The sequence below is a fragment of the Oncorhynchus clarkii genome, chromosome 30 (assembly GCF_045791955.1).
Source record: "Oncorhynchus clarkii lewisi isolate Uvic-CL-2024 chromosome 30, UVic_Ocla_1.0, whole genome shotgun sequence".
Taxonomy (NCBI): domain Eukaryota; kingdom Metazoa; phylum Chordata; class Actinopteri; order Salmoniformes; family Salmonidae; genus Oncorhynchus; species Oncorhynchus clarkii.
In genome coordinates, this window is record NC_092176.1 from 29,749,889 (window position 1) to 29,763,711 (window position 13,823).

The 13,823-nt window shown below is 42.5% G+C and overlaps 1 protein-coding gene across 1 annotated transcript in view; it reads right to left on the reverse strand.

Annotated features, from left to right (window-relative positions):
- Positions 1-2,190: 2,190 nt before the first annotated feature.
- Positions 2,191-13,823, reverse strand: part of LOC139389856 (NMDA receptor synaptonuclear signaling and neuronal migration factor-like) — a 60,464-nt gene continuing 48,831 nt past the window's right edge. Inside the window, exons 10-16 of the mRNA XM_071136843.1 lie at positions 13,136-13,219; positions 12,875-12,908; positions 12,662-12,732; positions 11,106-11,185; positions 10,870-10,972; positions 4,610-4,685; positions 2,191-2,715 (exon numbers count right to left, since the gene is read on the reverse strand). Of these exons, the coding sequence (XP_070992944.1) occupies positions 2,618-2,715; positions 4,610-4,685; positions 10,870-10,972; positions 11,106-11,185; positions 12,662-12,732; positions 12,875-12,908; positions 13,136-13,219 (546 nt within the window). The 3' untranslated portion in view covers positions 2,191-2,617. The remainder of the gene's footprint in view (positions 2,716-4,609; positions 4,686-10,869; positions 10,973-11,105; positions 11,186-12,661; positions 12,733-12,874; positions 12,909-13,135; positions 13,220-13,823) is intronic.

Consider the following 13,823-nt stretch of genomic DNA (forward strand, 5'->3'; position numbering starts at 1 on the left):
TCCTTGGTGTGTCACACAACACACATGAACAGTTTTGTAAAGGTACACATCAAACAGAGAAGTGAGTAGATATACAATACCCCATGTTAAAACGACTTCACCAGTGAGTAAAATACATGGTGTGAATCCCTCATTCTAGGAAGGTGAACCGAGAGTTATTAGAAGTGTACACTATGTACCATCATTAATGAATACAAGCAAAAGTGGTTAAGGAATATAAAGAAAATGGCCTCTCTCTTTTCTCTCCCTCCGTATTCAGCATGTCCACACGGATCCACAGCTCAGTGCCACAACCCGCTATGTTTCTGAGAAACACACACTCACACGTTAGCATGCATGCACACACACACACACACACACACACACACACACACACACACACACACACACACACACACACACACACACACACACACACACACACACACACACACACACACACACACACACACACACACGAGGAGCAGCAAACACATTAGCTTATTTGCTCTGGTGGAACAGTTTAACGAGGAAATTTGAAAATCTTCCTTAAATTGTGTTATTCTGCCACTTGAGCACAAGCAAAGGTTGGAAAGTAATCATTACAGGCTCCACAGAACTGCCCTGCGTGTGTATATGACATGTACTGTATCACTGCTGATTTGTATCATAGGCTGGACAGGAAGCCCATTAGTTAAGACTCAATAGCACAATACACAGGAAGTGAATGACAATAATACTGAGAGGTTGGTTTGATATCAGAATAGGGTGCCATTTGGGACACAGCCAAAGTTTTCAGGTAGTTATCACCATCCAATTTATGTATCTGATCAGAACTAAATTGGTGTTTTCACAGGAAGGGTGCAGTGTATTACAGATGTAGGATTCCTTTAAACCAGTTTGCTACAGCAGGAAATACATCCTAGAGCAACAGGACATTTTAAATATTATGTGGATTATAATTAATGGACATTTTTGTAGGGGTTGATACATTTTTTTGTAAGGGAAAATAAAGTCTGAATTTTCAATATGGAAATGACAGATTTAGGAAGCCTTTTTAAACCTCAAATACACTACAAGTTTTTAATTTCCTGTAACAGGGTGATCAAATTAAGATACTACATCTGTAGATATGATTCCAGTCATTTTGGTTTGTGCTATTGCGCCTCGGGAATACATCATACAAGCATGAAGTAAAACACATGCAGGACAGAGAGTAAATGAAGCAGCAATACAAGTTAAATATGAGTAAGTATACTGTACATATACTGATAATAACTTTTACCAAAATCAGTGTGACACAAGTCATCTAGGCTAGGTCTTGTCCACTTTCCATAAAGCTCATGATAACAGTTATGTTTAGTTAACAATGTAATGCAGAGTAAGACAGAAGGGTCACAGCATAAGGGTATCAGTCCCTGGGTGTGAACTACAAGAAAGAAAAGCCTGTGTCTGTAGTTCAGTGTCACTAATGAATGCGTAATGAGTATTATGGCCCGATTCAATCCGTATCGCTGAAGTTCAGCGCTATAGTAAAGGTAATTTCCGACTGAGCTGACATATGCAGCGTGAATGCAGTCTCTGCGAACCCGGGAACATTGCCTTTAAATTTAAATCACGCTATAGCGCGATACGGATTCAATTGAGCCCTTAAGCTACAATTGACCTAGTCTATGAAAAATCGTATCTATAAAACAACCTCCCTCGTTCACGCACAAACATGTGCACAGTCAGACATAAATGGTTTCCCTGACAACTACTGTAAAATCTCAGATTCTATGTGTTGACATAGAGGCTGGGTGGAGAGGATCGGAAGTAGCCGACAGACATCTCCGTCCTATTCTGTCATGACGGTGAGGTGACAACCGCTGCCAAGTAATAAACGAGGGGTAGCAGTAACCCTGAGTTATTCAATTCAAACAGTCCGTAAGAAATACCAATACAGGTAGTTAAAAATAAAAGCTGTGTTATGTATAGATACTTTGAATTATTGGTATACTCTCTCTTCTATTTGTGGTAGATGTATAGATAATGGAAATCTATTCTCTAAAGCTCTGAAAACAACCAACACACTATATAAATACATTTCCATCCTAAGGGAGATCTACGTACTTTTCTGAAGAAAAAAAGCTTTCATCCATGTACCTCCTAGTTCACACAACAGACATGTAGGTAAGGGAGAAAATCTTTCACCATCTCTTCTCCCTTTTCACAGCCTCTCTCTTCCCTGCAGCTGCATCTCTCTCTATGACTAATTTAAAGAAGACTTGCTTGGCTCCCGAGATCCAAATCTAGCTCTATTTTGTGTCTCTTGACACAGAGGCTAAAGGATGATCTCTCCACTTCTCTCTTTTAACTTCTCTCCCTCACGGTTCTCTGTCAGTAGAGGCATTTGGTTGAGACAGTGAAAATGGATGGCGGGAAATATACAGTTCACCTCCTGACAGTAATTGCTACTGCACTTGGTCTGAGAGCAGAGGATTGAAGCCTCCTCAGTGAGCAAAACTACCTGAAGCCTGTCGTCCACCTCTTAAACAGAGCGCTCCCGTCCAGGACCTCTCAAGGAAAGCCGTCACCATAGGCTATCGGTGATGAGATACACAGCCAATAGGCTGACAAAGGTCAGAGGTGAGCAGTGTCACAAAAGGTCATCATATTCGAGCATCTTGGAGTGCTGGCGGGTTTTCCACAGGCGGAATAGACGGAAGTCAAAGTACATCTCGATCATCTCCTTGCCTGGGGGGGATGGATAAGTACAGATTAATTTATCTTCACCTCTCCACTAGCTAATCTTTTTTCGTAAAGGAGAATAATCAACGTTTTTCTCTACCCAAATAGCTACTCTCAAACATTGATTGAAATATAGTGTTGATTGAAATACAAGTGTTTATGTACTGTTGGGGTTAATGAAAGAATGGATGAGAGACAAGAAAGAGAGAGAGAGCGGTGGAGAGATAGAGGGACCTCATGTGTCGATAGAAGAGAGGAAAACACTCAGTGGAGATAATTATACTGAACAAAAATATGAATGCATTATGTAAAGTGTTGGTCCCATGTTTCATGAGCTGCAATAAAAGATCCCAGAAATGTTCCAGAAGCACAAAAAGTGTATTTCTCTCAAATTTTGTGCAAAAATTTGTTTACATCCCTGTTAGTGAGCAAGTTGCCAAGATAATCCATCCACCTGACAGGTAGGTCATATCATGAAGCTGATTAAACAGCATGATCATTACACAGGTGCCCCTTGTGCTGTGGACATTAAAAGGCCACTCTAAAATGTGGAGATTTGTCACACAACACAATGCCACAGATGTCTCAAGTTTTGAGGGAGAGTGCAATTGGCTTGCTGACTGGAGGAATGTTCACCAGAGCTGTTGCCAGAGAATTGAATGGTAATGTCTCTACCATAAGCCGCCTCCAACGTCGCTTTAAAGAATTTGGCAGTAAGTCCAACCGTCCTCACAACCACAGACCACGTGTAACCACGCTAGCCCAGGACCTCCACATCTGGATTCTTTCCCTGTGGGATTGTCTGAGACCAGCCACACGGACAGCTGATGAAACTGTGGGTTTGCACAACCAATTCATTTCTGCATAAAACTGTCAGAAACCGTCTCAGGGAAGCTCTTATGTGGGCTCGTCGTCCTCACGAGGGTCTTGACCTGACTGCAGTTTGGCATCGTAACTGACTTCATTGGGAAAATGCTGACCTTCAATGGTCACTGGCACGCTGGAGAATTGTGCTCCTCATGGAGGAATTCCTGTTTCAACTGTACCGGGCAGATGGCAGACAGCATGTATGACCTCGTGTGGTTGAGCGGTTTGCTGATGTCAACGTTGTGAACAGAGTGCCCCATGGTGGCAGTGGGGTTAGGGTATGGGCAGGCATAAGCTTCGGACAATAAACACAATTGCATTTTATCAATGGCAATTTGAATGCACAGAGATACCGTGATGAGATCCTGAGGCCCGTTGTCGTGCCATTCATCCACCGCCATCACTTCATATTCAGCATGATAATGCACGGCCCCATGTTGCAAGGTTCTGTCCCATTTCTTCCATGGCCTGCATACTCACCAGACATGTCATCAATTGAGCATGTTTGGGATGCTCTGGAACGACGTGTATGCCAGCTTGTTCCAGTTCCCGCCAATATCCAGCAACTTTGCACAGCCATTAAAGAGGAGTGGGACAACATTCCACAGGCAACATGTGAAGGAGATGTGTCACGCTGAACAAGGAAAATGGTGGTCACACCAGATACTGACTGGTTTTCTGATCCATAGATTAGGGCCTAATTTATTTATTTCAATAGACTGATTTCCTTATATGAATCTTTGAAATCGTTGCGTGTTGCCTTTATATATATTTTTTGTGTTGTTGAGAAGTAATTAGCATGACATGAATAGGTCTCAGGGTGAAATGTTTGATGAGGGATGTGTTCAGAGCTCAGAAAGTACAGACATGTCTGTCAGCGTGTTCACTAATGTCTTGTTCATCTCAGTCTGCCTTGCTAGGTTTGATTAATGTTCACTATTTACATCCAGGGAACAATGTAGGGCAAAAATAAGACAATGGAACATGTGTGTGTGTATGTGTGTGTTTATGTCTGTGTGTGTCATACACTCACCCTGTGCAGACAGCTCTAGCGGGGATTTGAATTCTATGGCATGAGGCCTCATTAGCCTCTTTAGATTGTGGATTAGCTGTGGAGGAGAACATTTTACATATCAAAACACCCATCTGGCAAAACAGACAAACCTCTTGAGAGGAGAGAAAAGTGTTCTGTTTACAATTAGAACAAATGCAGACATATTGCCACCCATTCTCTTTACAAAGGAAAATTCCAAGAGCAATACAACTGAAAAGGTCAAAATGTCATAACATCAGAATAAAATAAGAGGAACAATAACAGGAACAACAAGGAGTGAGTCTTGTGCATACAGCAGAATGGGTAGTGACCTGTGTTTGTCTCACGATCTGCTGTTGGGTGAGCTGTAGCGGGTCTGTTGTATACGAGGAGAGTGCTTATTGCTGGAGAGAGCCTGTCAGAGCACATTACCTTACATCAATCTCTCCAGTCTGTCTCCTGCCCACTACTCTGGCCTCTCTCTGCATCTCCCATCTCCCTACACCTCCCCTCTCTCTCCTCTCCCTCTCCTGCCCACTACTCTGGCCTCTCTCTGCATCTCCCATCTCCCTACACCTCCCCTCTCCTCTCCCTCTCCTGCCCACACTCTGGCCTCTCTCTGCATCTCTCCTCTTCCTCTTTTCTCCTGCCCACTTCTCCACCTGCTACCTGCACCTTCCCGTCTACCCGCTCCTCTGCAACTCCTCTCTTCGTGCAGCTCTCCTCCCTTCCATCTCTTTTCCTCCCCTCTCCCTGCACCTCTCTTCCCCTCTTCTCACCTCCTCCCGCGCCCTGGGGTCTGGACCAGCGAGTGCCACCACCCCATGGTGCCTCGCAACCAATTAACATGTTTTTCCAGGAGCCAGTTTCCTCTTTGCTGACGCCATTCACACAGCAGCAGCAGCAGCATGCTGAGGCACTAAATCAATCTACAGAACCTCTGGGGAGTCTGTGTGTGTATGTCTATGGATGAGGTCATGGTTCACGGCCCCTAGTGAGACTCTGAAGCTGCTAATGTAACGTTCTGCAGGGATATATTAACCTCAGCTCCCCTGACTAGGTTGACAAAGATAAATGACAATCCAGCTCATAATTTGTTTGAACCCTTACAACCTGGTCACTGTTTTAATTGCAGACTGGAATGCTGTACAACAGGAGGATTTGGTCAGCAGACATCAGCAGACCCAATGATTAACAGAATCCAGAGGAGGAAATATTTGTTTTCGTTTTGTCCTTTGTAGACTAGAGTAATGATTACTCACCAAAAGAAGACAGTGATTAAATCAAATTAAAAGAGCGAAATGGGCTGTTAAATTAAAAGAAGCGGTATAACAAAGTAAAGGCCTGCGTCCCAAATGGCACCATATTCCCTATGGGCCCTGGTCAAAAGTAGGCTAGTGTACTATAGAGGGAAAAGGCTGCCATTTGGGAGATACCCAAATTCAAGGAGATTGTTAGAGTTGAGTTGCAGGGAGGTCGTTCCACCAACTTGTTAAAAAAAACGTTAGATTTTACATAATTTTAACATTCTGTCATAAAGAGTACATGTTCAACTTCATAAAAACATGTTTTCCAATTTTAAATAAATTATTTAACAAAAAAATAAAAGAAAAAGAAGTGTAAGTGTGTTGACCATAACAGGGTTGACCATAACAGGGTTGACCATAACAGGGTTGACCATAACAGGTTTGACCATAACAGGTTTGACCATAACAGGGTTGACCATAACAGGGTTGACCATAACAGGGTTGACTGTAACAGGGTTGACCATAACAGGGTTGACCATAACAGGGTTGACCGTAACAGGTTTGATTGTAACAGAGTTGACCATAACAGGGTTGAAGATTTCATCTTAAATCAGACATAAATCCCCTCGTGACATGGAAGCTTAAAAAAAAGAAATTGCTAAAACACTTCTATCCTGTCTGTCTATAGATAGCAAGACAGAGTGCTAGAGGCAGGTAGAGGGATCATGAGGCGGAACTGTCACACACACATACACACACTGTGGGGCTGGGGACACCAAGACTGACACACCCAATCACCCCCCTCTGACACTCATGTGCGCTCTCACACACACAGACACACAAACACACACACACACACACACACACACACACACACAAACATACACACACACAGACTCTGGAGAAAGGTTGAAGTGTTGATGCTCAACCCGCACAGTTTTCCACAACAAAACACCAGAAAATTTCCATAAAGAGTAGAACCAGCTCACCTGCTTTTACACTATGATTTGACTATTAGATGTTCAACAACCCAGGTACTGAAGGTAGGCTGGTTGTGTCCAGGTACGTAGGTCTCTGAAACTAGCAGACTATAAATAGACAGATGACCAAATCGTTCTGTTTGCATCACAGCTGAGGTAGCAGAGGAGAACATTGTTAAAAGCTCCAAAAAATACTTCACTATTTATTTTTCCCTACTGTGACTTGTACACAAAGACACAGACAGACGCACATCCACAGACACACACACACTGTAAAAGGGTCAGATAGACTGGAACAACACTGCTGTCTGTGTCACCCTATGGGCACAAACACACACTACCACGCTGCCATGCTATCACGCTACCACGCCAACACACTACCACACTACTCAGTGTACTGATGTGTTCCTGTAACCATGTTTGACTGCCTAACAGCGTACAAATAGAGTACATTTCATTATTTGAATTAGTAAACACACATACTGTAGCATGTGTACGGAGTGTTGTTTCTCTGTGTGAGTGCAAGACCATCTGCACTAAGTGCCTGCATGGGCGTGTGCGTACCTGCATGTGTTTACATGAAACTGTTTTTGTGCAGAGCCGCTTGTTCCCCACAGTGTCTGTCAGTGTGGCTTTGTCTCTGTGGGTGTTGGGAGCCAGGGTCAGGGGGAGTGTGTGTGTGCGTGTGTGCGTTTGCCTGTGTGTGCATGTGTGTGTGTGTGCGGCATGTGCGTGTGTGTGTGATCCTCCTCATAGCACCTCTACCTGCCTCCAGCACTCTATCTGTCAACATGACAGCATGATGACAGTGTCAGTTTAGGAGCCAGCTAGGCAGCTCAGGGCTTATGGAACTGGTCACATCATACTGATGCATACTGTACATTCACAGTGTGTAAATTGTGTACCACTGGTGTGTGGGTGGTGGGTGGCACGTGGCTCAATACTGACTAAAGTGAACCATGACTAAAAAGAGAGGGAGAAAGTGTATTTACTCTATAAAGAAGCAGTAAATGAAGTGGTAATAAAAAACAGCTCAAATCAAATCAAATGACAGTCACATGCGCCGAATACAACAGATGTAGACCTTACAGTGAAATGCTTACACACGAGCCCCTAACCAACAATGCAGTGCAAATAAGAATAATACATAAAAGTAACAAGTAATTAAAAGAGCAGCTGTAAAATAACAATAGTGAGACTATATACAGGGGGGTGTCGGTACAGAGTCAAGGTATGGGGGCACCGGATAGTCGAGGTAAATTAGGTAATATGTACATATAGGTAGAGTTATTAAAGTGACGATGCATAGATGATAACAACAGAGAGCAGCAGCGGTGTAAAGGGGGAGGGGGATGCAAATAGGGTAGCTTGGGGGTAGAAGCTGTTTAGAAGCCTCTTGGACCTAGACTTGGCGCTCCGGTACCACTTGCCATGTGGCAGCAGAGAGAACAGTCTATGACTAGGGTGGCTGGAGTTTTTGACAATTTTTAGGGCTTTCCTCTGACAACGCCTGGTATAGAGGTCCTGGATGGCAGGAAGCTTTGCCCCAGTGATGTACTGGCATGTATGCACTACCCTCTGTAGTGCCTTGCGGTTGGAGGCCGAGCAGTTGCCATACCCGACAGTGATGCAACCAGACAGGATACTCTCGATGGTGCAGCTGTAGAACCTTTTGAGGATCAGAGAACCCATGACAAATCTTTTCTGTCTCGTGATGGGGAATAGGTTTTGTCGTGCCCTCTTTACGACTGTCTTGGTGTGCTTGGACAATGATAGTTTGTTGGTGATGTGGACACCAAGGAACTTGAAGCTCTCAACCTGCTCCACTACTCGATGAGAATGGGGGCGTGCTCAGTCCTCTTTTCCTGTTGTCCACAATCATCTCCTTTATTTTAATCACGTTTAGGAAGAAGTTGTTGTCCTGGCACTACACGGCCAGGTCGCTGACCTCCTCCCTATAGACTGTCTCGTCGTGTCGCTGATCAGGCCTACCACTGTTGTGTCATCGGCAACCTTAATGATGGTGTTGGGGTCGTGCCTGGCAGTGCAGTCATGAGTGAACAGGGAATACAGGAGGGGACTGAGCACGCACCCCTGAGGGGCACCTGTGTTGAGGATCGTCGTGGCAGATGTGGTTGTTACCTACCCTTACCACCTGGGGGCGGCCCATCAGGAAGTCCAGGATCCAGTTGCAGAGGGAGGTGTTTAGTCCCAGGGTCCTTAGCTTATTGATGAGCTTTGAGGGCACTATGGTGTTGAAGGATGAGCTGTAGTCAATGAATATCATTCTCACATAGGTGTTCCTTTTGTCCAGGTGGGAAAGGGCAGTGTGGAGTGCAATAGAGATAGCATCATCTGTGGATCTGTTAGGGAGGTATGCTAATTGGAGTGCTTCAACATTGCTTGCTGTTTGGGGTTTTAGGCTGGGTTTCTATATAGCACTTTGTGACATCGGCTGATGTAAAAAGAGCTTTATAAATATATTTGATTGATTAATTGATTGATTGGGTCCAGGGTTTCTGGGATAATGGTGTTGATGTGAGCCATGACCAGCCTTTCAAAGCACTTCATGGCTACAGACGTGAGTGATACGGGTCAGTAGTCATTTAGGCAGGTTACCTTAGTGTTCTTGGGCACAGGGACTATAGTGATCTGCTTAAAACACATTGGCATTACAGACTCGGACAGGGAGAGGTTGAAAATGTTGCCAGTTGGTCAACGCGTGCTCACAGTACACGTCCTGGTAATCCGTCTGGCCCTGCGGCCTTGTGAATGCTGACCTGTTAAAAGGTCTTACTCACATCGGCTGCGGAGAGCGTGATCACACAGTCTTCCCTTTTTATTGATCGAGTCACTAGTGCTTCCTGCTTTAATTTTTGCATGTAAGCAGGAATCAGGAGGATAGAATTATGGTAAGATTTGCCAATTGGAGGGTGAGGGCGAGGGAGAGCTTTGTCTGCATCTCTGTCTGTGGAATAAAGGAGGTCCAGAGTTTTTTTCCCTCTGGTTGCACATTTAACATGCTGATAGAAATTTGGTAAGACCGATTTACATTTCCCTGCATTACATTTTCCCGGCCAATATGAGACCCGTATCTGGGTGAATGTTTTCCTGTTTGCTAATGACGGAATACAGCTCATTGATTACTAGCCTCAGTCTGTGGTGGTATGCAGACAGATATGAAAAAGCTATGAAAAATACAGATAAACTCTCTAGGTAGATAGGTCAACAGCTAATCATGGGATACTCTACCTCAGGCGAGCAAAACCTTGAGACTTCCTTAGATATCGTGCACCAGCTGTTATTTACAAAAATACATAGTCCGCCACCCCTTGTCTTACCAGACACCGCTGTTCTATCCTGCCAATATAGCGTATAACCAGCCAGCTGTATTTTGATAATGTCGTCGTTCAGACACGACTCCGTGAAGCATTAAATATTACAGTTTTGAATGTCCCGTTGGTAGTTTAATCTTCCGCATAGGTCATAGATTTTATTTTCCAAAGATTGCATGTTTTCTAGCAGAATGGAAGGCAGTGGGGGTTTATTCGATCGCCTACAAATTCGCCATCATGACTCTTTTTCTCCGCATTCTCTTCATGCAAATGACTGGAATCTGGGCCTGTTCCGGGAAAGCAGTACGTCATTCACGTCGGGCTTGTGAAAGGAAAAAAAGGTTTCTGCCAGATTGTGGTGAGTTCTCAATTCTGATGTCCAGAATTAATTTGCGGTCATAAGAGATGGTAGCAGCAACATTATGTACAAATAAGTTAAACAATAAATTACAAACAATGCAAGGAAACAGCTGTTCAATAGTGTAAGTTAACTGGATAAGGTAGAAACATTTCAGTAACTTTCTAAAAAAAAAGGCATTTTTTTGCAGAGATCCCGGTTGGAAGATTCCCAGAATCAGGAAGGGTAACAGCAGGAAATCCAGTAATTTTACAACTGGGATTTCTGGAAAACCTACATGGCGAATTTTGGAAAATGTTACCAGCATTTTCCCTAGTACAGGGAAACTAGAAATCCATACCTTTTCTCCATTGGCGCTCCCCAGAACATAGCAGCCCATTATATGAATGAGGTTGGGCTCAGGATTCAGCTTGCTCATAAACTGACTCAACTTCTTCCAAAACCTGTCAAAGAAGAGAGGGAGAGATTAAATGATTCTATATGTCTGAAATGTATGACTTTAGTCTGCACTGTATGTATCTACAATACAGTGACAATTATCGAGGTGATATTGTTGTCAGAAGTGAATTTTCTTACTGGATCATATCCTCCTCCTTCTCCACTTTGGCAAATGTGGCCACTTTGTTCTTGAGCAGGTACAGATGCCCCGGACCTCCCTGGAGAACAGGTTCATCTCAGTTACAGTATGTCCATGTAGAAGTAACGACAGCAGCAATAAGCTGACCTGAACACTGATTTTCAAACAGTAAGACCACATTCTCACAGTGTTCCAGGTAGAGACATACCCCAGGGCAGCTGTCTAGGCCCCCTACTTTTTTAAGTGTTTACTAATGACCTGCCACTGGCACTGAGTAAAGCCTGTGTGTCTATGTATGCTGATGACTCAACATTATACACCCTAGCTAACACAACAAGTGAAATCACTGCAACACTTAACATAGAGTAGCAGTCACTTTTAGAATGGGTAGCAAGTAATAAGCTTGTCCTAAATATTTCAAAAAATAAAAGCATTGTATTTGGGACAAATCATTCACTAAAACCTAAACCTTAACTAAATATTGCAATGAATAAGGTGGAAATTGAACAAGTTGAGGAGACTAAACTGTTTGGTGTAACCCTGGATTGTCATGGTCAAAACATATTGATGCAACGGTAGCTAAGATGGGGAGAGGTCTGTCCATAATAAAGCGCTCCTCTGCTTTTTCTTGACATCGTTTTGGCCCTAGTTTTATCACACCTGGACTACTGCCATAGACATAGGCAAATTACAGTTGGCCCAGAACAGAGCAACATGGCTGGCCCTTAAATGTACATGGCGAGCTAAGGTAAATAACAATCTCTCCTGGCCCAAAGTAGAGGAGAGATTAACTGCATCACTACTTGTCTTTGTGAGAGGTACTGACATGTTGAACAACTAGCACAAAGCTAAGACACCCATGCATACCCCACAAGACATGCCACCAGGGGTCTCTTCACAGTCCCCAAGTCCAGAACAGACTCTGGGAAACATACAGTACCACATCAAGTAACTCACACAGATGTAGCCCTTTCCTGCAGTCAAATAACCTAGTGGCTTCATCGGTGGAACGTTATTCATATTTTTCATAATTTCATAATAATTATTGTACCATGTCAGATATAGAGTTGAACTGTATTACATTTTGAGTTTGCATCCTAATATTACATCAACTGTTTGGTATAGAAACACCGGATTTTCCGTGTTAAAAAATAATCATGTTGATTAGATATTAATCAAATCCGGTATTAATCAACATGATCATTTGTTTACGCAGAAAATCCGGAAATTCTTTTTTAAGCACATAACCATGTGTTTGAGATGTACACTTTTGTTTCAATGTAGATTTGTTTAAGATAAACACTCTGTGTGACCCTGATTTAGCTCACTGCAGTAAAAGGTTAAAAAAACACAAAACTACACCTTATGGAACAACGCACACTGTGAAGAGACACACACACAGGCATACACACACGCATTGTAATGTTGTAATATTGTTGTATTGTGGTATTATAAATGTTGTATTGTAGATATGTAGTGGTCGAGTAGTGGTGTAATAATGTGTTGTATGATATTAAAACAAAGGTTCTCAACCAGCTTCTTTTTCCTCTCTCACCTGACAGAAGATGAGCATGTTCCAGATCTTACAGCCTTTCCTATAGGCCGTCAACTTCTTCTCTATCTCCTCTGTGATTGGAGGGAACGAAAGAGAAATAAATGTTACTTTCTGCTGTCATAAGACGGGAGAGAGGTCACATACGGTGCTATGGACAGGATCCTTATTCAGTGCACGCAATTAATCTAAGAAAACATCACACAATCTACTTACCAATGATGTCATCGAATGTGGCATGTTCATGATCCTACAGAAAAATGTGAAATAAGAGGACCCAATAAGACATCTACAAGACAGTTCTAACTACCGGGGTGGTTCACGTTTAGCACTCGATATTTTCCATATGAACCGTTTTCATTATGAAGTGTAGAAGAGACTCTCCAAAATCAGTATTACAGTAATCTGAATGTCTAAGGCATTATCATATCATACAGTAGGAGTCACATAACGGATGAGTAGATGAGAGGGACTCACATAAAGGATGGGGATGACGGAGGGATCGTCCCTACGGATGATGTTAGGAACATATTCAGCCTTCGGGACCTTGGAGGATATCAGCTGGAAGAAGACAGACAGAAAGTCTCAACAACTATACGAATGTCAATGAAAAGCTGTCTACAATGGGTACATTATATTAAACTGTAAGAAATATCGTAATAAGAACAGAAGTAGTACAAATACAAGTTCAGAAACCAATCTACTTAGTGCTACGATATGAGTTGAAGGCAGTATTGCATAGAGCTAGAGATGTATTTTACTACAGTTTACTCTTTTAATTCATAACTACACACTTATTAACTATTAACAACACGCTGTTATTAACTATTAATAGCAACACACTGTTATTAACTATTAATAGCAACACACTGTTATTAACTATAAATAACAACACACTGTTATTAACTATTAATAGCAACACACTGTTAATAACACACTGTTAATAACTATTATTAACACACTGTTAAAAAATATTCGTAACAGCACACTTATTAACTATTAATAACACACTGTTAATAACTATTAATTACACTGTTAATAAGTATTAATAACAACACACTATTAATAACACACTGTCATTAACTATTAGTAACACACTGTTATTAACAGTTAATAACAACACACTGTTAATAACAACACACTGTTAATAACAACACACCGTTAA